Source organism: Thalassophryne amazonica, chromosome 8 (genome assembly GCF_902500255.1).
Source record: "Thalassophryne amazonica chromosome 8, fThaAma1.1, whole genome shotgun sequence".
Classification (NCBI taxonomy): domain Eukaryota; kingdom Metazoa; phylum Chordata; class Actinopteri; order Batrachoidiformes; family Batrachoididae; genus Thalassophryne; species Thalassophryne amazonica.
The window spans coordinates 75,218,299-75,243,072 of NC_047110.1; the positions used below are offsets into that span (position 1 = coordinate 75,218,299).

General features: G+C 41.8%; 1 protein-coding gene across 2 annotated transcripts in view; it reads left to right on the top strand.

Moving 5' to 3' along the window:
- The first annotated feature begins 2,279 nt into the window (after nt 1–2,279).
- Nucleotides 2,280–24,774, top strand: part of si:dkey-234i14.6 — a 49,113-nt gene continuing 26,618 nt past the window's right edge. The window contains exons 1-2 of one of the 2 annotated variants that reach the window (XM_034176678.1): nt 2,293–3,096; nt 14,189–14,365. In XM_034176678.1, the coding sequence (XP_034032569.1) occupies nt 2,626–3,096; nt 14,189–14,365 (648 nt within the window). In that variant the 5' untranslated portion in view covers nt 2,293–2,625. Of the gene's footprint in view, nt 3,097–14,188; nt 14,366–24,774 lie in introns of both variants that reach the window. The other variant, XM_034176679.1, reaches the window with a different exon arrangement.

The following is a 24,774-nucleotide window of genomic DNA, read 5'->3' on the forward strand; positions in this document are numbered from 1 at the left end:
TATAGCACCAAATCACAACAGAGTTGCCTCAAGGTGCTTCACACAAGTAAGTCTAACCTTACTAACCCTCAGAGCAACAGTGGTAAGGAAAAACGCCCTCTGAGGAAGAAACCTCAAGCAGACCAGACTCAAAGGGGTGACCCTCTGCTGGAGCCATATTACTGACATAAATTACAGAACAATTCACAAAATGAATATACAGGAAATGCTCTTGGTGCACAGGACAGGAGGGTCACCAGCACAAATACAACTCCCATCTCTGGATGGAGCTGCACCTTCAACAGAGAGAAAAAACAGAATCGGGCATCAGAAAGACAAGAAATACAGTATAATTTGTCAGTATTAGTCAACAAGAAAAACATAAGAAATACTAAGGTGATCGCTGGCCACTAGCCCTAAGCTTCAGTAAAAGACCCAGAATTTAGGTAAAGTTGAGGCCGTGGCCCGCTCCGTTTCCTAATAAAATGAATTAAAAGAGTAAAAAGCGTAAAGCAAAACTACACCAGTATGCTAGCCATACAAAAGGGAAAATAAGTACGTCTTAAGTCTGGACTTGAAAGCCTCCACAGAATCTGAATGTTTTATTGACTCAGGGAGATCATTCCACAGAACAAGGGCATGATAAGAGAAAGCTCTATGACCTGCAGACTTCTTATTCACCCTAGGGACACAAAGTAGTCCTGCACCCTGAAAATGCAAAGCCCGGGCTGGTACGTAAGGTTTAATTAGGTCAGCTAAGTAGGGAGGTGCCAGCCCATGAACAATTTTATAGACTAGTAGCAGACCCTTAAAATCTGATTTGTGTTGGCAAGATATTTTGGCCTGTGACCTTGACTTCAAGGTCAAGTTCATTCATTTGCAAACCTGATACACCTTTCCTGTAAGTTTGGTAACCCTAGGCCTCTCCGTTCCAAAGCAATCACATCAACAAGACAAGAGCAATCAAAGATTTCTGATGTCCGGCAATCCAGATCTGGATCACCTCTAAAATTCAGTGGAGTCTTCCATGCCCTAATGTCTTTCTGTGGTGCCAATTTGGTGAAAATAGGTGAAGTAGTTTTGATATAATTCTTCAAAGCGTATTATAAAGCGAAATCTTGATTCAGAATCCGGATTCGGACCTGGATCACCTCCAAAATTTAATGGAGTCTTTCATGGCCTAATATTTGTCCGTGGTGAAAATTTGGTGACAATCTGTGAAATAGTTTTGACATAATCCTTCAAAGACTATATACAGTGAAACTTGATTCAGAATCCAGATCCATATCCAGATAACCTCCAAAATTTATTTGAGTCTTCCATGACCTGGTATATATCTGTGGTGAAAATTTCATCAAAATCTGTGCAGTTTTGACTTAATCCTGCTAAAAGTCAGACAGACAGACAGACAAATCAATGCAGGTCATTTTATTACGTCTTTGGTGGATGTAAAAATATGAAAATTTGGCCTGTGACCTTGATCTTGTGGTCATGGTCATCCATTTTCGAACTTGACGGAGGTACCTGATCCTCTCAGTTTGGTGAGGTGACCCCAGGCCTCTCCAGTTCAGATCAATCGCGCTAACAAGCCAGTTGTTGACTGACCCCAGCAGCAGGGTGAAGACAAGACCCCTTCAACATCATCACAGGGCATGAAATGGAAATGAACAGCAGCCAGCAGCATTAGAGATGGGCGGATCGATCCTAATATCGATAATATTGATACCAACGTCGGTATTGATATTGAACAATCCTCGTGTAAAAAGATCGATACTCAAGCTTTTTTTCTCTCCCGCACGCAGATTCATCAAAGTCTACTCTCTGTCTGTAAAAGCAGCGCTGCATCACACAACACAGAGCAGCGCACCCTTGTATTGTGGTTTGTCAGCCCTCTACCTTAGGAGATTTTGTTTTAAGTTGAGTGATATTTTTTTAACAAAAATATTGATTGTGATAATAAAGTATTTTGTTGTCACATACAATGTTTGGCGAAATTCTATGCAAGGTCTTTTGGATCCTTTGGATTTATGAAGCTTAAATATGAAAAAGTATCAATATTGATATCGATATTGGCAATACTGGGCCTGTATTTACTTGGTATAGGATCAATACCAAAATTCCCAGTATCGCCCACCTCTAAGCAGCATCATTACCATGGTCTGTTACTTTTTCAGCAGCAGAACAGCATGAATATTTTCATCTAAACTGCTTTTGGGTTAGCAAAGAATGCACTTGGCTGAGTGCTCCAACAGTTGTCTTTTCACACACAGTCTGCAGCATTTACAGCCTGCACTAAAATAATTCTCCATCAGCATTGCGCATTTGGACATTTCAATGTTGCCATTTTGCGGGTTGCTACAGAACTGTAGTGGTGGTGTTGGTAATTAACACCAAGACTTCGTATTTTGAACTGATAATTTAGTGAGGATTCGCCTTCACTTTGACGTGGAAGTCTTTCTTTTCTCCACAGTGAGAGAGGCAGACTTTACGCGCGGCGAACGCGCAGAGAACGCACGTGATGTGCGCGCAGAGATGGAACGCCTGATTCTGTCAGTCACCGTCCGACGATGAAGCACAGGTCGGTTCGTCGACGAGCACGGTTCTGACGCCTCTGGAAAGCGCGCAGTCCGAGTGTGTGTGCTCGACATGGACGGACTGCAGTCCGGAAACACGGACCAGCAGCAGCAGCAGCAGTTCGGCGCGGTCGCCTACAACACCGCCTGCAGCACGCTGCTGGCCGTGGCCGTCTACGTGCTCCTCAAAGTCAGCCTGGACGGCTTCAGACAGTGGCGGGCCCGGATCTCGATGCTGATCGTGGGTTCGGGTCCGGCGGGGTTGACGGCGGCGCTGGTCGCTGTCCGCTCCGGGAAGGTGCTGAAGCTGACCCTGCTGGATGAGCGGTACCGGACCGCGCTGCTCTGCCGGCCCCAGCAGATCGCTCTGGATCCACGCAGCGTGAAGTTTCTGCTGAGACTCGGCGTGGATTTCGATAACATGGAAGGCTGCTGGCACAACGAGCATTTCTTCACTCGGATCGGCGTGTTTCAGGAACACCTGCTGAGCATCCTGGAGCAGAAAAAACTGAAGGTGGACGTCAAGGTGCAGCTGGGCACCAAGGTAAAAAATTAACAAGCACAAACATTCACAAATGGCATCCGTGACCATAAAAATCAACACCCCTGTTCACTGCAATAAATGCAAAAAGATCAACTTAAATATGTTGCTAATTTCGTCTGGTTCTCCTTTATATCCTGCAAACAGTTAAATAAAGTGGTCAAAATATTAGGCACACCTGTAAATGGGGGGGGGGGGGGGGGGTATATTTTTTTTAAATATATTTTCTTAATTGTTATATTTATTCAGCTGAAATTTTATCTAATTGTCCCCTATACAATTGTCTTCAATTTCATTTATTTTTATACAGTTTTATTTAATACTGTAAATAATTTTTCTTATGGGGTCTACTTGGACCTTAGTTTGACATTGTCATGGTCTGGCCCTTTTGGGCCAGCTGTTATGATTCTGGACTTTTCTCCACTTCACTGCTCTGAGCCTTTTGTGATTTTTAGTCATGTCATGTATCATAATCATGCTTAGGTTATGTTTGGTCATATCAGGTTACCATGCTCATGCTCAGTTAACTATTGGTTTTGCTTCTTTTATCTTCTCTGTATCATTTGCTGGCCACGTATAGAGTTTTGCTGTATTATTTATTGTTTGCTTTCACTCTTGGTCCCTTATGTTGCTTCAGTATTAGTTTAATTCTGTTTATCAAATTTATTATATTGTGCTTTAATCACAGGGTTTTGTTATTATTTATCTTCAGTGTTGCTTATCTGATTATGTTCCATTTGTTATTTATTGCATTTTCTGTTTATCAGTTATCTTGTTTTATTTATTGCATTATTCTGTACTCAGCGGGTTTGTTATTCTCTGTTATACCAGTAGTTTGTCATCATCATTTATTGTATTCACGTTTATGTCTCAGTCAGTATCAGTTCCGTCCTAGTTTTGTTTAATATTAGGTTTCTTGTTTTTTTCCCTTTCTAGACTAGTCACAGTATTGATTGGTTTTGCCCCTTTTGTTTTGCTCATGTTAATTATTTGTTTGTCTTGAGCACTTCACATTTTTCACAGTTAGTTGTTCTGTCACTTACTTCTCTTGCATTGCACCACTTTGTTTTGCGCTTTCGCACTCTCTTGCCTTTCTTCCCTCTTCTTTGATTCACAAACCACACCCCTTTCCAGAACCTTCTATGCACCTGCTTCACATCACCTTATAGTCTCCTCCTTATTTAAACCCTCACAGTTTCAGATTGTTTCCACTGGTTTCATGTCACTTTCCAGCCTTGTTCCTTGTTCCATTTTTGCCTGCCTGCCTGTATTTTGACTCTGCCTCAATTTTGACCTTGTTTATGCCTTGTCTCTGATAGCCCTTACACTGTGTTTGTGACATGTGCCTGTTTATTGAGCCACGTCTTAGCCTCTTGCCTTTTTGCTCCTTTGCCTCGCTGCTGGACCACCCGTGTACCCAACCCCTGCCTGGTGCATTCATTAAACCTTTTGAACTCTATCAGTTTTGTGAGCTTGCATTTGTGTCCACCCGGTTTGTACCACCCCTGATAGACATACTGGTATCTGGTCGGATTCCGCTGCAAAATTTTGAGCTTTATGTCAGTTTTTCATAACTGCAGAACTGCCATTATTTGCATCAGAACAACTGCAGGGAGCAGGGATAGGTACTGAATTTTTGTATTGAAAAGTGTTCAAAAATTACCCAAAAACAAAACAAAACAAAATAAAAAACAAACAAACAAACCTAAAACAAAAACATTCAGAAGTCTTTCGAAATGAAATGTGGTTCATCAGCCAAATACTCAAAAGTCTTTTTTAAAAATAGTTGCAAATAGTTGACCATATCTAGTTATATTATAGACACCTGCAACACCTGTTTACAGTATTTAAAACAAGAGGTTCTGCTGGGCTCCATATCGACCCCAGGTGTACAAATGAGTAAGTTTCACAACATGTAGTGATGAGGGTTAAAGTGCACCATACAACTGAATCAACACATAAAATGTGGTGTTTACTTATTCTTCAATAAGTGTTTTGTTGCACTACATTACATGGCACAGTTGTGCCTATTTTTCTGGTCAGTGAATGTAACTGTCTGTATATCACATTAACAGCTCCATTGTAATTATAAAACCCAAAAGGGCATGTTTCCTAGAGCTTCCACAACAAAGCAATATAAAATCATATAAAATCTTAAAAGTTCACTGCAGAAAACATTGCATGTCAATGAAGCAAAACAAACCAAGGAGCACCAAAGAATTTAAAATCTATCAAAACCTTGCAGTCAAAACAAAACCAGATGTTACACAACACCAGAGATTTAAAACTTCAGTTAAACATTTCAGAATTGATATGAACTCAGAATATTGTTTAATCACTGTTGAACTTTGCTCTGTTCTGGAAGTATTTGTCAAAAATAGTGTAATTTCATTCTCTGAAGGTGTCATTTTAACACAGTTCTGAAGCAGAGCGAAAAAAGAAACAAAAAAGGAGTTCTTGTGACTCATGCTTTGGGTTTTATAGGGCTGTGCTAAGTGCTGTCACCTCCTAACTAGAAGATTGCTGGTTCAAACCCAACCTTTGTGGTGTTCCTCTCAACAGCAAACTTTAGACTTTTAAATCCAGACTACACCAAAGTACTCGCTACAGTGTTGGAAATACCAGCCCAGTCTGTGTTTTTTTTTTTTTTTTGTGATACCATCACAAAGTGTAGTACATTTTCGTGGCGTGGTCACTCTAAAGGGCCACTTTAATCTTGAACTAGTGAGAACTATATGAACTCAGGAACCATGTAAACTTTAACACCGTGTAAGTTGAATTAACACTGAGGATTTTGCTTTTTACCCAGTCGTAACCTATAATAAATATTCAAACCAAAGCATGTCGAGGCGGTTGTGCAGGCGAGAGACTGCAGCTACTCTGGCCAGGTGTGTAGTCTAACACTTACCGACACAACCTCTCCCACTCGCCTCGTCTTCCCTTCTCCACTGGGAACAGGAAAAAACTGCGCTTTTCGCAGCTGCTTCAGTGACTACAGTACACCATTTTTCCGTGTGAAGTGATGCTGTGTTTATGTTGCACATTGTCCCCGGAAGTGGTCAAATCCTGCGATATCACACGGGTTCAGACGAGACTGTGATGCCCTATTACCATTATATTTCCAGAGCAGGTTGCTCTGTGGGACAGGAGTTACATAGACCACAGCTGGATTCCAGGCATGTGCTTTAGTCTACCTGTGTGTCCTTGGACAAGACACTTTAGATGTATTGTCCCAGTCTATCCAGCTGTAAATGGGCACTGGTCTTTGCTGGAGAAGTGAACTGTGATGGACTGGAGTCGTAGACTCTCATGCTTCTCACTACGGTATTCAGGAGTAAGCAATGGCCTGACGGGCCTCAGGGCCTGCATGAATTAAATCTTCTTCCCTAATGTTCAAGTCAAAGGTCAAGGTGTTGTCCAAAATCACTCTTCATTTGTCACTTTAATAAATCCCAGTAAGATTCCAATGAATCGGTGACTGATCATCATGTGGCCAGTCGGCTTTATTTCAGTCATAAACCTCAGCAGAAAAACTTACGATCAGTAAGGATTTACTCTTAAATAATGAACAAGTGGTATTCTGAGGAAAACAAAAGACTCCAGGTCACAGCTCCTGTTTTAATTGTTGCTTTATTATCAGCCAAAACCTGATTGTCCCCAAATACTGTTCTGAGAAAACATGTTTGTGTGGCTTTACCCCGGCAGGAGTCTGATGGCCTTCAGCTGTGCCGATAACGGAGCTCTATGACTTAAGCAGAACAAGGCTGCCATCTCATATTGAGCTCACTCTGTACTTTTCTGACATTTAAAGAGTACGTGAACACAGTTTGCTCAAGGTCTTGCTGTCTGTAAATCAGCCTGAAAAACACATGCTGTATTTCTTTGTGTAAAATTGCATTTGTACAGGATCAGAGGTTAATTTCTACTGCAGAGGCCAGCTGCCTTAATTTTAACTTATTCATCAATAATAATTTGCATATTTACACCAGATGTATGCAGTGTTTAGTGATTTCCCTCAAAGCTTTTCATCAGTTGTGATAAGTTGTTACGTAAGTTGACCTCAAACAGGGAATCCTGGCTACAGTTTTTAGGCCGGTGGAAAGTACTGTTTAAAATAGGATTATTGGAAACAAATGTCAGTCCAAATGTCTCCAGACATCCAAACAAACAATTTCCAAATGTAATACTCAGTGACTTTTACAAGTCTAATTCAGAAAGTTCAGAAAGTATGGAAAATACAAAAAAAGCAGCGTGATTCTTACATTTATTTTGGCTTCTGTTTCACTGAAGACAGTACAAACCAATGTTATTTCATGTTTTGTGTGGTTAGCTTCATTTAATTTGATCATATACATCAGTTCCTGCATTTTAGGCCTGCAATGCATTTCCCAAAAAGTTGGGATGTAGTCAATTTAGAGCTGGTAAAATAAATAAATATATTATTTCTAACAGGTGATGTCAACAGGTGATTGTAACCATGATTTGGTACAAAAGCAGTATCCAGGAAATGTTGAGTCTTTGAGGAGCAAAGATGGACAGAGTATCTCTAGTTTGTCAACCAATATGGTCAACCAATAGCTGATATAACCATGTGCGCAAGGGATTACTTTGGGAAAGCTTTGTCAAGTACTACCATACTGACTTACATTCCCAAATGCCACTTAAAAGTTTACTGTGCAAAAAAGAAGCCTAACATTAACCTTGTCCAGAAGCAGCATCAACATCTCTGGGCTTGAAGGCATCTGGGTTGGGCTGTCACACAATGGAAATGTGTACTGTGGTCAGAATAATCAGTATGCCATGTCTTTTTTGGAAGAAATGGATGTCATGTGCTTCACACCAAAGACAGCAAGGACCATCCAGACAGAGGTCTCAGGGTCTAGGTAGGATTTACTATTAGCAACAAAGCCCCAAACAAGCCAGAGTGTTAAAATAATGATTAATCATCCAGTGATTATTACAGATTAATATTAATACTATCACATTAATATTATTGCTCTATTAAACCACAAAAATGCATTACATAGAATTGTGAACATTTTTTGGCACAATTAAAGAATGTTTACCAAAAGAAGTAGCCTATATTGTATTCATTTAGCTTCAGAAGCAGATTTACCATCAATCACTGGCATGTTTTAATCATATAGATCATATTTATTGTATGATCATAGAAGTAATTCTCTGTGATCAAAGGAGGCAGTACAGTGGATTAGTGGTTAGCACTGTTTGCATGTTCAACCTGTGTTCCCGTGGGTTCCCTTCGGGTGCTTCGGCTTCCTCCCACTTCCAAAGACATGCAGGTTAGGTGAACTGGAAATTTTAAATTGGTCACAGGTGTGAATGCGTTTGTTTTTCTATATGTGGCACTGCGATGGACTAGCAGCCTGTCCAGGGTGTACCCTGCCTTTTGCCCAATGAATGGTGTGATAGGCTCCAGCTCCCCATATCCCTTAATTGGAGTAAGCGGTAATAAAAAGATGAATGAATGAATACAAATATCAAACAATTAAGCATTACAGTAAGTGGCCATTGGTGCCTGTTTGTGTGTGGGCAATAAAAATCTCACAATAATTACAGAATGTAAAAATTAAATTCAATTTAAAATTTTGCAAAACCACTTCTTACCAATTTAAGTCTTCTTCTTTTCTACACAGATCAATTGTTTCCATCTCACCCTGTCCTCTGTATCTTCCTCTGTCACACTAACCACCTGCATGTCCTCCCTCAGTACATTCATAAACCTCCTCTTTGGTCTCCCTCTTCTTCTCCTCATGCCTGGTGGCTCCATCCTCAGCATCCTTCTCCCTATATACTGTAGGGGGTTTCCTCAATTTTCCCGGTTTAATGTATAGTTTAATGTGGGGAGCAAACTCAGAAGACTCAAAAACTGACAGGAAACGGACTTTAATTTTAGATGTTGTATTGAAAGATGAGTTGCTGCAACACTTTGCAAGCTGATCTCAAACACACACAGTGCTCTTCCTGCCTCTTCTGCCTGCTCTCAGCTCCGCTCCCAGATGGGCGGGCCGTTGCCCTCAGCGTGGATCAGTAAAGTTATGTGATTGGTTGAAAAATGGTGCATTTGAGATTTATATGTGGTGACTGCTCGCGTTGTGTTATCTGAAACGTATGTCTAAAAGTAAAACTTGAGTTTTTTTCTGTGTAGTGTGGTAAGCAAAAGAACAGTACACGTCATGGCGTCCTGGAGGAGATACGAAGTTATCAAATAGACCGAGAACATGGCCATGAGACATGCTGCCCAACAATACCCTGGGACCCTCCTCTGCATGTTCGACTTTGTCTCCAAACCGTCCCACCTGAGCTGTCCCTCTGATATGTTCATTCCTAATCCTGCCCATTCTCCTCACTCTCAAAGAGGATCACATGTTCAGCTCTGCCTCCTGTCTTTTTGTTAGTGCCACCGTCTCCAAGACATCCAACATAACTGGTCTCACTACTGTCTTGCAGACTTTCCTCTTCACTCTTGCAGATATTCTTCGGTCACAAATCACTCCTGCCACCTTTCTCCACCCACTCCACCCTGCCTGCACTCTCTTCTTCACCTCTCTACCAAACTCTCCATTACTTGGAACAGTTGACCTCAAGTACTTAAACTAATCTGCTTTTACCACCTCTAATCCTTGTAACTGCACTATTCCACTGGGCTCCCTCTCATTCGCACACATGTACTCAGTCTTGCTCCTGCTGACTTTCATTCCCCTGCTCTCTGGAGTGTAGCTCCACATTTCCAGGGTAGATTCAAATTGCACTTTACTCTCACTACAGATTACAATGTCATCTGCAACATCATAGTCCATGGAGACTCCTGTCTGATCTCATCCATTAACCTGTCCATCACCATTGTGAACAAGAAAGGACTCAGAGCTGATCCTTGGTGTAATCCCACCTCCACCTTGAATGAGTCTGTCATTCTAACTGCACATCTCACAGCTGTCACACTATCTTTGTACATGTCCTGTACTAGCTTCACTTACTTCTCTGCCACTCCAGACTTCCTCATATAATATCACAACTCTTTGACACCCTGTCATAAGCTTTTTCTAAATCCACAAACACACAATGTAACTCCTTCTGGCCTTCTCTATACTTTTACATCAGTATTCTCAGAGCAAACATTGCATCTGTAGTGCTCTTTCTTGGCATGAAACCATATTGCTGCTCACAGATCTTCACCTGTTTTCTAAGCCTAGCTTCTTTCCCATAACTTCATGCTGTGGCTGCTCAACTTTATGCCTCTGTAGTTACTGCAGCTTTGCACATCACCCTTGTTCTTAAAATTAGGAACCAGCACACTTTGGCTCCACTCCTCAGAGCCCGACCGATATATTGGCCGGCCGATATTATCGGCCGATATAAGCCCTTTTCAAAGTACTCACTATTGGCCTAAATTTTGCCGATAGAACGCCGATAACTTCTCATAAACAGAACAGTTACTGAAGTAATGTTTGTGTCAGCAATGTAAAATGTACTTGCATTGTTTGTCCAGTAGATGGAGCTCTGACTCCATTCAACTGAGAGCTGCTTACACCCCTGCTTAAATGTGTTCATCACCGGCCCCGTAGTTCGCCGTCACACTGCACTGATCAGCTGACAAAAGCATACAAGTAAGTTTATTAGGATGTTGTTTGTAATAACCTGCGATTACATTCACCCCACATTTCTCCCGTTTCAGTTCAACTCAGTTTGATTAACTCAGTTTATGTAGTAATGTGTCAAATGTTCATCATTGCATCGGTCATGCTTTTTATTAAGCCTACGTTGTGTAGACCTCATTTCTAGCATGAAAAACGTTCGTTTACTGCTAAGAGGTTGAAACATTCAGATTCACTGGTCATCTGGAAGGGTTCTGGGAATTACTGCCGTTCGCCATTAACCCTCTGTGGCTGATGTTGTCGTATACTACGGCTGGGACCAAGCTTTACTAAATTGTAATTAACTTTTTAATGATATGAGATAGAAACCTTTTATTATTATTATGATCACTGTTATGTGTCGGACGCAGCTCGGAGAACCGACCAGCGTTTGAAGGACCCAGTATGCAATAAGCAGAGCACGGTTCAAAGGCTAACTGAATTTAATACATAACAGTGATCATAATAATAATAAAAGGTGCGGTCTGGCGTGGTGCGCTCCCAGCAGCGCTAATGGTCCGGAGCCAGAAGCTGTTTCGGACCCAAGGACCCCGCCGACACCCCCCAGGTGGCCGCAACAACCGAGTCTGTGAAAGAAGGAACCATTATGTGAGTCCACACTCTACACACAGAACACTTAAAGGTGTACAAACAGCAAACACTTCCTGGCTTGATTACTGATCAGCTTCCAACCTGCAGGCATGGAACATCCCGTTCACAAATCACCACCGCAGTGGAAGCTGATACATGACTAACATACAGCTCAATACAATAAGGTGTGAGGGACACCACATTTACTGACTGTATAACTGTTAGTCACAAAATCCAACGTACCTCAGGAAGTGTGCTGACGAGCGTGAAACCTCACCCTCTCCTCTTTCACAGACCGTGCATCAAACCTGGACATTCTCAGCGTCCGCTGCTGATGAGATGGCTCCCGAGACGACGATCTCACCCGTCTGGTCACAAGGTCGAGTCTCTGGCAAATGCACACTGTGCACTTCAGTCTTAAATGCCAACATACTCCAATCCCTCCAGATGCACCTCAGCTGTGAGTCCTGACGAGTCGCAGGTGATCAGGGTGAGGTCCTGACAGCCTCAGCAACACAGCCACTCAGTCCCAAATGCATGCCACCTGGGAGGAAACACAAAAGGCAAACAAACCGGCAGCCAGGCCCCCCCAGCCATACAACAATCGGCCTCAAAAAATCCATATTGGTTGGGCTCTACTCCTCAGGCGCCCTCTCACTTTCCAAGATATTATTAAACAAAATCTGGTTAGAAACTCCACTGCCATCTCTCCAAGACATTCCCATGCCTCCACTGGAATATCATCTGGACCAACTACCTTTCCATTCTTCATCCTCTTCATAGCTGCCCTGTCATCCTTACTAATCTCTTGCACTTCCTGACTTACTCTCACATCATCCAGCCTTTTCTCTCTCTCATTTTCTTCCTTCATCAGCTGCTCAAGATATTCCTTCCACCTTCTTAACACACTCTCAGTACTTTATCATCTGTGTCCTTTACCCTAACCTGCTAGCACATCCTTCCTAGATCAGTCCCTTTGTCTGGCCAATCAGTACAAGTCCTTTTTGCCATTCTTACTGTTCAACTTCTTGTACAGCTTGCTTTATGCCTTTTTTCTTAGCTTTTGCCACTTTTCTTTTCACCTTATGCAGCATCTCCTTGTACTACTGTCTACTGTCTTCATCTCTCCAACTATCCCAATTCTATTTCACCGACCTCTTTCTCCTTATGCTTTCCTGAACACCTTCATTCCACCACCAAGTCTCCTTGTCTACCTTCCACTGTCTGGATGTCACACCCAGTACCTTCCTAGCTGTCTCCTTCACCACATCTGCAATACTTTTCCAGTTGTCCAAAATTGCTTCCCCTCCATCCAGTGCCTCTCTCACCTGCTCACTGCATTTAACACAACAGTCTTCCTCCTTCAGCTTCCACCATCTGATCCTTTGTTGAGTTCTCACTCTCTTCTTCTTAACCTCTAAAGTCATCCTGCAAACCACCATCCTATGCTGTCTAGCTACACTCTCTCCTGCCACCACCTTACAGTCTCCAATTTCTTTTAGCTTGTATCTCCTACAAAGAATGTAGACTTGTGTGCACCTTCCTTCAACCTTCATGGTTGGGCACACTCTCCACCACCTCATTTAACTCACTCTAAAAATCTTCTTTCTCCTTCATCTCACAACCAACATGTGGGCATATGCACTGATGACATTCATCATCACCCCTTCAATTTCCAACTTCACACTCATCACCCTGTCAGATATGACCTCAACACCATTTCTCTTCCTATCCCCACCATGATACAATAACTTGAACCCACTGCCTATGGTCCTGCTGTTACTTCCCTTCCACTTGGTCTCTTGCACACACATATGTCTGCCTTCCTCCTCTCCATCATATGAGCCAGCTCTTTCCCTTTACCAGTGATACTGCCAACATTCAAAGTACCGATTTTCATTTATTTTCATTTATATATATAAAATTGAAATTAAAAATTGAAAACTCATTTCCACCCTTTTAGTTTTCCTCTTCTTCCGCTGTCTCTGGACACGTTTTCCTCCTCCTCTTCTTCTTCTCCCAGCAATAGCCCAATTTCCACCAGCACCCTGTTGGGCAACAGCACTGGTGGTAGTCATTGTTAATCTGGGCCTTGACCAATCTGGTATGGAAATTCTATTTGCCTTTATTCTGGCTTGCTTTATACCGGATGCCCTTCCTGCTGACATTTGACAAACTTTAAGGTTACACCCTGCCTCCTTCTACCCTCCTCAGTTATCTGTTCTTGGGACTGGCACTCAGAATGTTTTGGCTGGACACCTCATGTGGCTGAGTTACTTCCTATCAATTTAAGTAGTTTAAAAAAATGATAATATGCATTATCATGAACTTTAACTTTAAGAAATATAAAAATATTGCTAATGTCCTGGGGTGCATCAGTTCCCATCATGCAATGAAAAACGGTTCTATTAGTCATTGGAATTTCATGTTGTTCTTCTTTGTGTTGCTGTGTGAGTGACAGTGTAAATTTTTGCACACATAAAAAAAGTGTTGCCTGCATAAGCAGCAGTCTGGTGTTTTACAGATGGATGGATATACAGGCATCATAGTAAATGTCTCAGAGATGCACTGCAGTCAAGACAAGCACAACCTTGGGACTTCATTTTCATGGCTGATTACAGGGTCGCTCACTTGTCTTTTGGATTAACAGGCAATGTGAGAAAAGACATTTGAATTAAATAAAGCTTGAAATAGCACAGTGGCAAAATGCTCAATTAAAAGGATTTTTTTTTTCTTTTTCTGCATTTTATCTGTGGAACATACGCAAAAATCAGAACAAAACCTTACATACTTATTTCTATGATAGTCACACATCTATTAATAAGTTATAAATGTTATTGTTTCTTTTGCAGTTTACAGAGGAGTATTTGCGGCGGATGCCACAGAATGAGTGGCCACGTGTGATTGTGGTGGCTGACGGGTCATGTGGCGACTCCTGTTCGGTGCTGGGCATCACCTCTGACTACACTGTGGAGTCCTGCCATGCCTATGGAGCCAATGCAACCATAGAAAGACTAGACCAGAGACAGGTGTGCAAGTACAGGCACAGTTAACATGACAGGCATCCGCTCATTTCACTTGCTAACTTCACAAGCAACAGGTCAATGTTTGTTTTAGGCAACACAAACAGGATATTGTGGTGGCGGCAGAAGGTGACTTGGCTTTGTAAAGATAATGCGAGTAAACAGGGATGTGGGCCTGCCAATAGACGATGAAAGCAATAACTGACACACCTATATATACACAGCTGTTGTTCTGCAGGAGGCGGGTGAAGGTGATGATGATGCTGTCAATTCATTATATCTGATCTCTGCCAGGTAAACATGAATCAAGAAGTAAATCTTGATCTCTGGTGTTTTTCCACATGCTGCACCAGTGATCACGTGTGTATAAGCAGAAGGTTCCTTCAGCAGTGACTGGGTGATGTTACCATGAAGGAAGAACAGAAAATACATTATTCTTTCACCCTTTTCCAAAAAATTAAGAAACAATTACAATCCTAGTAAAGTTGAGGTGGCTCATACACAAACCTTAAAAGATAAATTCACTTTTTAAATAGTCTAAGTCATATGAAAACAATGGGCCTCATGCAGGAACATGTATTTCTCACATTATATGTGTGTGTACGGGTGTGCCACTCCAGATTCTGTGAACACTCATTAATATAGGAGTACATTCACCTGGACAGGTCATATTTATTTATACCTAAATGCAGTGCACAAAAATTAGCGCATATTTTTATATATTTCTTAGCTAAATATGTACATAGTCTGCATCTTCCTTCGCACAAGACAGCAGCGATTTCATCTTATACATATTATTATTATTATTATTATTATTATTATTATATTATTATTATAACTCCAAAACAAACCCTAACAAGGCTTTGAAACACTTTGCCAGAGGACATGCTCTTAATAATGTAAATCAAATCTAATTTCAAATGTATTACTTTATATAGCGCCAATTCACGACGAGGTCGCCGTAAGGTGCTTCACACAGCATAGCTTGAAAAACTGAACAAAATGAATTAAAAGATTAAAAAGCACAATAAAGGGATAAAACGTAAAAAGTAAAAAAAAAAAAAAAAAAAAAAAAGTACATATGTCATTGTTCACGTCATTTAATATAGAGGCAAATTTCTATTGTCTAGTGTTCCATATACAGCTAAGTGCTGCAACCAGTCTGACATCAGCTTGAATTGTCCTTTATGGACCGGTTGTCTGTCTGGGTAGTTGCCATCTAGTGCCCAGTTTGGTTCAGTGGTGTAGTGGATACTGCGAAGCGCAGCACTAGTGCATTCCCCCCTGACTTGATGTGACTTTGTTGTTGTATGTACTCTTATTTGAAGGTTACAAATGATCTTCTTATGGGCCTCAGACAGTGGACTCATCTCTGTGCTCATCCTGTTGGACCTCAGTGCAGCTTTTGATACTGTTGACCATAAAATTTTATTACAGAGATTAGAGCATGCCATAGGTATTAAAGGCACTGCGCTGCAGTGGTTTGAATCATATTTATCTAATAGATTACAATTTGTTCATGTAAATGGGGAGTCTTCTTCACAGACTAAGGCTAATTATGGAGTTCCACAAGGTTCTGTGCTAGGACCAATTTTATTCACTTTATACATGCTTCCCTTAGGCAGTATTATTAGAAAGCATTGCTTAAATTTTCATGGTTACGCAGATGATACCCAGCTTTATCTATCCATGAAGCCAGAGGACACACACCAATTAGTTAAACTGCAGGAATGTCTTTCAGACATAAAAACATGGATGACCTTTAATTTCCTGCTTTTAAATTCAGATAAAACTGAAGTTATTGTACTTGGCCCCACAAATCTTAGAAACATGGTGTCTAACCAGATCCTTACTCTGGATGGCATTACCCTGACCTCCAGTAATACTGTGAGAAATCTTGGAGTCATTTTTGATCAGGATATGTCCTTCAATGCGCATATTAAGCAAATATGTAGGACTGCTTTTCTGTATTTGCGCAATATCTCTAAAATTAGAAAGGTCTTGTCTCAGAGTGATGCTGAAAAGCTAATTCATGCATTTATTTATTCTCGGCTGAACTACTGTAATTCATTATTATCAGGTTGTCCTAAAAGTTCCCTGAAATACTTCAGTTAATTCAAAATGCTGCAGCTAGAGTACTGACGGGGACTAGAAGGAGAGAGCATATTTCACCCATACTGGCCTCTCTTCATTGGCTCCCTGTTGATTCCAGAATATAATTTAAAATTCTTCTTCTTACTTATAAGGTTTTGAATAATCAGGTTCCATCTTATCTTAGGGACCTCATAGTACCATATCACCCCAATAGAGCACTTTGCTCTCAGACTGCAGGCTTACTTGTAGTTCCTAGGGTTTGTAAGAGTAGAATGGGAACCAGCTCCCATTTCAGATTAGGGAGACAGACACCCTCTCTGCTTTTAAAACTAAGCTTAAAACTTTCCTTTTTGCTAAAACTTATAGTTAGGGCTGGATCAGGTGACCCTGAACCATCCCTTAGTTATGCTGCTATAGACTTAGACTGCTGGGGGGTTCCCATGATGCACTGAGTGTTTCTTTCTCTTTTTGCTCTGTATGCACCACTCTGCATTTAATCATTAGTGATTGATCTCTGCTCTCTTCCACTGCATGTCTTTTTCCTGATTCTCTCCCCTCAGCCCCAACCAGTCCCAGCAGAAGACTGCCCCTCCCTGAGCCTGGTTCTGCTGGAGGTTTCTTCCTGTTAAAAGGGAGTTTTCCCTTCCCACTGTCGCCAAGTGCTTGCTCATAGGGGGTCGTTTTGACCGTTGGGGTTTTTCTGTAATTATTGTATGGCTTTTGCCTTACAATATAAAGCGCCTTGGGGCAACTGTTTGTTGTGATTTGGCGCTATATAAATAAAACTGATTTGATTTGATTTATTTTGTCTATTTTGTCCTGTTTTCTCATCTTTTATTGATTCTTACATACAGACCATGCTGTAAGTTATGCTCAAAGTGTTACATATTGTCACAGAATATATGGTTTGAACAACCTGGTCTCACAGCAAGTCGTGATCCAGCAGCACGAAATATACATTAATCTGTTGGTTCATGATATTGTGAGGAAAAGCGCCTCATTTTCGTCACGGCAGCACGAATTCATTCTAATTCATTCCGTGATGGCTGCACGAAATTAAAAGTGAAGTGGGGGGTTGGGGGTGGTTATGGTTAGGGTGGAGGGAAAGAGTAAGATTAGCTTATGGTTAAGGTTAGGGTCGGGGGTAGGAGTAGGGTTAGGAATAGTGAGTTAAAAACATCCCGTCACGAAAATGTGACCCATTTCGTCACAGAAGCACGAAAAAAAAATGATTTGAAATAGTGTTAAATCATCAACTATCATAATATAAATGAACACTATTAGAATTGGTCAGTTTTGTTTAACACCATGATGGAGTTGACAGAGTTGATTTAACTTTGCTGGAAAATGTGGATTCATTGGGTGGTTAGTCTGTACTATCTGGCGGCATGGGGTAATGATCCAGTTCTTGCATGCGTCCTTTACCACAGGGGTGGCTTGCGACTTGGTGTAGCCGCAGGGCTCTGTATGGCCGCTGCTCAGTTTGGGGACTGTGTGGCATTGATGCAGCTAACTACTATCATTAACTTGATCACACACCTGCTTTCATCTCCCACACTCTGCACATAGATTCATAGCCTTCTCGCATACACTTGCATATGTATATTCACTTTTTCTCAGTATACACAGTAACTCATAAAATCTGGCGTACTTCTGTGTTCACTGCCATCATCCTGACTGCCTCCTTGAATAAGCATGGTTTGTTTGTTTTCCACTCCCTCTTCAGTCTTTGTTAGTATGTCTCACTGTCATAATTACCATCACTGGCCTCTTGCTTGCCTCTACTGGTAGTTGGCTCTCACTGCGGTATTGTATCACTTCCTGTTCCGGAGCACAGCGGTGTTTTGCTGTATCTGTTAGCTGTTTAATCTGTGCAGTTAGATTGATCTAGTTACCTAGATAACGATTTGGTTCACAGTGTTATCTTCACGTGCCTTAACTAAAGCACTCCCTCTGCTGAATCACCTCTAAATTATTTACACATTATTCACTTTGTGTGTTTTTAGGAATCCGCTAGCTTAGCGCAGCTACTAGCTCTTAGCCAATTTAGCATGGCGGCTTCTCCTGTCTCTCCCGCACTTTTCTGCTCTGGGTGTGAAATGTTTAGTTATTCCTCGGCCTCCTTTAGCAGTAATGGTACTTGTAATAAGTGTAGCTTATTCGTAGCTTTGGAGGCCAGGCTGGGCGAATTGGAGACTCGGCTCCACACCGTGGAAAATTCTACAGCTAGCCAGGCCCCTGTAGTCGGTGCGGACCAAGGTAGCTTAGCCGCGGTTAGTTCCCTTCCAGCAGATCCCGAGCAGCCGGGAAAGCAGGCCAACTGGGTGACTGTGAGGAGGAAGCGTAGCCCTAAACAGAAGCCCCATGTACACCGCCAACCCGTTCACATTTCTAACCGTTTTTCCCCACTCGGCGACACACCCACCGAGGATCAAACTCTGGTTATTGGCGACTCTGTTTTGAGAAATGTGAAGTTAGCGACACCAGCAACCATAGTCAATTGTCTTCCGGGGGCCAGAGCAGGCGACATTGAAGGAAATTTGAAACTGCTGGCTAAGGCTAAGCGTAAATTTGGTAAGATTGTAATTCACGTCGGCAGTAATGACACCCGGTTACGCCAATCGGAGGTCACTAAAATTAACATTGAATCGGTGTGTAACTTTGCAAAAACAATGTCGGACTCTGTAGTTTTCTCTGGGCCCCTCCCCAATCGGACCGGGAGTGACATGTTTAGCCGCATGTTCTCCTTGAATTGCTGGCTGTCTGAGTGGTGTCCAAAAAATTAGGTGGGCTTCATAGATAATTGGCAAAGCTTCTGGGGAAAACCTGGTCTTGTTAGGAGAGACGGCATCCATCCCACTTTGGATGGAGCAGCTCTCATTTCTAGAAATCTGGCCAATTTTCTTAAATCCTCCAAACCGTGACTATCCAGGGTTGGGACCAGGAAGCAGAGTTGTAGTCTTACACACCTCTCTGCAGCTTCTCTCCCCCTGCCATCCCCTCATTACCCCATCCCCGTAGAGACGGTGCCTGCTCCCAGACCACCAATAACCAGCAAAAATCTATTTAAGCATAAAAATTCAAAAAGAAAAAATAATATAGCACCTTCAACTGCACCACAGACTAAAACAGTTAAATGTGGTCTATTAAACATTAGGTCTCTCTCTTCTAAGTCCCTGTTAGTAAATGATATAATAATTGATCAACATATTGATTTATTCTGCCTTACAGAAACCTGGTTACAGCAGGATGAATATGTTAGTTTAAATGAGTCAACACCCCCGAGTCACACTAACTGCCAGAATGCTCGTAGCACGGGCCGAGGCGGAGGATTAGCAGCAATCTTCCATTCCAGCTTATTAATTAATCAAAAATCTAGACAGAGCTTTAATTCATTTGAAAGCTTGACTCTTAGTCTTGTCCATCCAAATTGGAAGTCCCAAAAACCAGTTTTATTTGGTATTATCTATCATCCACCTGGTCGTTACTGTGAGTTTCTCTGTGAATTTTCAGACCTTTTGTCTGACTTAGTGCTTAGCTCAGATAAGATAATTATAGTGGGCGATTTTAACATCCACACACAGATGCTGAGAATGACAGCCTCAACACTGCATTTAATCTATTATTAGACTCAATTGGCTTTGCTCAAAATGTAAATGAGTCCACCCACCACTTTAGTCATATCTTAGATCTTGTTCTGACTTATGGTATGGAAATTGAAGACTTAACAGTATTCCCTGAAAACTCCCTTCTGTCTGATCATTTCTTAATAACATTTACATTTACTCTGATGGACTACCCAGCAGTGGGGAATAAGTTTCATTACACTAGAAGTCTTTCAGAAAGCGCTGTAACTAGGTTTAAGGATATGATTCCTTCTTTATGTTCTCTAATGCCATATACCAGCACAGTGCAGAGTAGCTACCTAAACTCTGTAAGTGAGATAGAGTATCTCGTCAACAGTTTTACATCCTCATTGAAGACAACTTTGGATGCTGTAGCTCCTCTGAAAAAGAGAGCTTTAAATCAGAAGTGCCTGACTCCGTGGTATAACTCACAAACTCGCAGCTTAAAGCAGATAACCCGTAAGTTGGAGAGGAAATGGCGTCTCACTAATTTAGAAGATCTTCACTTAGCCTGGAAAAAGAGTCTGTTGCTCTATAAAAAAGCCCTCCGTAAAGCTAGGACATCTTACTACTCATCACTAATTGAAGAAAATAAGAACAACCCCAGGTTTCTTTTCAGCACTGTAGCCAGGCTGACAAAGAGTCAGAGCTCTATTGAGCCGAGTATTCCTTTAACTTTAACTAGTAATGACTTCATGACTTTCTTTGCTATTAAAATTTTAACTATTAGAGAAAAAATTACTCATAACCATCCCAAAGACGTATCGTTATCTTTGGCTGCTTTCAGTGATGCCGGTATTTGGTTAGACTCTTTCTCTCTGATTGTTCTGTCTGAGTTATTTTCATTAGTTACTTCCTCCAAACCATCAACATGTCTATTAGACCCCATTCCTACCAGGCTGCTCAAGGAAGCCCTACTGTTAATTAATGCTTCGATCTTAAATATGATCAATCTATCTTTATTAGTTGGCTATGTACCACAGGCTTTTAAGGTGGCAGTAATTAAACCATTACTTAAAAAGCCATCACTTGACCCAGCTATCTTAGCTAATTATAGGCCAATCTCCAACCTTCCTTTTCTCTCAAAAATTCTTGAAAGGGTAGTTGTAAAACAGCTAACTGATCATCTGCAGAGGAATGGTCTATTTGAAGAGTTTCAGTCAGGTTTTAGAATTCATCATAGTACAGAAACAGCATTAGTGAAGTTACAAATGATCTTCTTAAGGCCTCAGACAGTGGACTCATCTCTGTGCTTGTTCTGTTAGACCTCAGTGCTGCTTTTGATACTGTTGACCATAAAATTTTATTACAGAGATTAGAGCATGCCATAGGTATTAAAGGCACTGCGCTGCGGTGGTTTGAATCATATTTATCTAATAGATTACAATTTGTTCATGTAAATGGGAAATCTTCTTCACAGACTAAGGTTAATTATGGAGTTCCACAAGGTTCTGTGCTAGGACCAATTTTATTCACTTTATACATGTTTCCCTTAGGCAGTATTATTAGACAGCATTGCTTACATTTTCATTGTTACGCAGATGATACCCAGCTTACCCAGATATCCATGAAGCCAGAGGACACACACCAATTAGCTAAACTGCAGGATTGTCTTACAGACATAAAGACTAATTTCCTGCTTTTAAACTCAGATAAAACTGAAGTTATTGTACTTGGCCCCACAAATCTTAGAAACATGGTGTCTAACCAGATCCTTACTCTGGATGGCATTACCCTGACCTCTAGTAATACTGTGAGAAACCTTGGAGTCATTTTTGATCAGGATATGTCATTCAATGCGCATATTAAACAAATATGTAGGACTGCTTTTTTTGCATTTGCGTAATATCTCTAAAATTAGAAAGGTCTTGTCTCAGAGTGATGCTGAAAAACTAATTCATGCATTTATTTCCTCTAGGCTGGACTATTGTAATTCATTATTATCAGGTTGTCCTAAAAGTTCCCTGAAAAGCCTTCAGTTGATTCAAAATGCTGCAGCTAGAGTACTAACAGGGACTAGAAGGAGAGAGCATATCTCACCCATATTGGCCTCTCTTCATTGGCTTCCTGTTAATTCTAGAATAGAATTTAAAATTCTTCTTCTTACTTATAAGGTTTTGAATAATCAGGTCCCATCTTATCTTAGGGACCTCATAGTACCATATCACCCCAATAGAGCGCTTCGCTCTCAGACTGCAGGCTTACTTGTAGTTCCTAGGGTTTGTAAGAGTAGAATGGGAGGCAGAGCCTTCAGCTTTCAGGCTCCTCTCCAATTCAGATCAGGGAGACAGACACCCTCTCTACTTTTAAGATTAGGCTTAAAACTTTCCTTTTTGCTAAAGCTTATAGTTAGGGCTGGATCAGGTGACCCTGAACCATCCCTTAGTTATGCTGCTATAGACTTAGACTGCTGGGGGGGTTCCCATGATGCACTGAGTGTTTCTTTCTCTTTTTGCTCTGTATGCACCACTCTGCATTTAATCATTATCTCTTCTCCCCTCCACAGCATGTCTTTTTCCTGGTTCTCTCCCTCAGGCCCAACCAGTCCCAGCAGAAGACTGCCCCTCCCTGAGCCTGGTTCTGCTGGAGGTTTCTTCCTGTTAAAAGGGAGTTTTTCCTTCCCACTGTTGCCAAGTGCTTGCTCACAGGGGGTCGTTTTGACCGTTGGGGTTTTTCCGTAATTATTGTATGGCCTTGCCTTACAATATAAGGCGCCTTGGGGCAACTGTTTGTTGTGATTTGGCTCTATATAAATAAAATTGATTTGATTTCATTTGATCACTGCTATCTATAGGGGCAATTTCATGTTGTAGAAACTTACAGGCCAAAATATTTTTTCAAAACTGGGGAGAATAATGTTTGAAATTATAAGAGCAAATGTTCACTTGTGCAGAAAGAAAGTAATTTCAGTTACAATGATGCAGTGAAGATTAGCTATACCATGTCAAAGCGAAGTTTTTCTCCCACCAAAATGTGATTGATTTGGGCTCATTTTCTACATATTCCATAAACTGATTTTTGATCCTCTGCATAAGCTCTGCATAAGCATATTATTGTTTTGTGTTAATGAGAAAATTGTACACCTCACTTGAAGTGAGAAACTGGTTGCCAGCACTGCACCTGCTTTGGCCCAGAAATCTTAAAAATACCAACATAACCAATTATTAACCTCTTAAACCCCAGAGTCCCCAAATTTGGGGACTTGCCCTGTTTTGGAACATTTGAACACTCATAACTAACCAATGCTGACACCAACATACACTTATTATACATCAAAATATCAAGCGAAGTCTCCTCTACAAAAGTATCCACTTCAATCACATATCAACTAACCACAGCTGAAACGCCAAGCAAATAAAGACATAAATCGGAATTCATTTTTTGGGAAAAAAAAACAACTAATTTACTCCTACCAAGTATTATTTACTTTCAATTTTCTCGCATCCACAACATCCCCTAGGACCTGTCTTTTAGCTGATCCAAACTTTTGCATTTTTGACCTTGTACAAGCTGAGAAATAAATCGTAATGTATGGGTATGTGATTTTGGTGAAATAGGCTTTAGGGCTTAAGGGGTTAAGCTGTCAAATTGTAGAATATGGCCATTTCCAGTCAAAGTACATTGATTTATCACCAGAAATCTATTTTTTGTAACTTTAAATAAAGAGTGACATACTGTAACATCAGTCACGTAATGTCATGTGTCATGTTATGTGTGACTAACGTTGTTGGGAGGGTGTCGTGACATGGACCCACAACAGGGGGCGTTAATGAACGGACAATGGAATAGCCAAAAAGTAACAATTTAATGTTGTGAAGCGCACAACGAAGTACAGACAATACAAATATTGCGGAATGTCAATCATACACAAGGTGACGTGTGGCAGGCTCGAAGATAGAAGACGTCTGGTGCGAGAAGAGCCGGATCCCACACAGCTTCCACCACCAACGGATCTGAAGAACACCGGAGCCGCCAAGCCCTGCGCCCCAGGTGGCCACTGTCTTCAGCAGTCAGACCCGGTACTGCTGACAGAGAACAGAAACAGTTTTTGATGAGTGTGAGTTCGCACACTCAGTAATCCCACAGTCTGTGTTCAGTTAGGAGGGAGAACCTCCACCTCCGATAACACACTCGGACAGCTCCTGAGACAACCACTTATCTGGGTGGGGTGGGAGGCGAAGCCGTCGCAGTCCACACCAAACGCCAACACAGCAGACAAGGAATCCGTCACAGGAAAACGGCTGCAAAAGAGATCAGACTAGTGATCGGTTTAGATTCAGCAGAGAATTACCTGTATGGTAGCTGATTTCTCGGCGGGGAGGTGGAGTTGCAGTCCGGCTTTTATGGAGGTTGATGTAGATGAGTGACAGCTGGTGATGATGATGTGACAGCTGTCACTCCACTGGTTGAGGCGCCCTCTCGTGCTTGAAGCCCGCACTCCAAGCAGGGCGCCATCTGGTGGTGGTGGGCCAGCAGTACCTCCTCTTCAGCGGCCCACACAACAGGACCCCCCCCCCTCAACGGGCGCCTCCAGGATGAAGCTCCTTTTCACCCAGGAGCGTTCCTCGGGGCCATACCCCTCCCAGTCCACCAGATACTGGAACCCCCAACCCTTGCGACGGACGTCCAGGATCTGACGCACGGTCCATGCCGGCTCCCCATCGATGATCCGGGCAGGAGGCGGTGCAGGTCCAG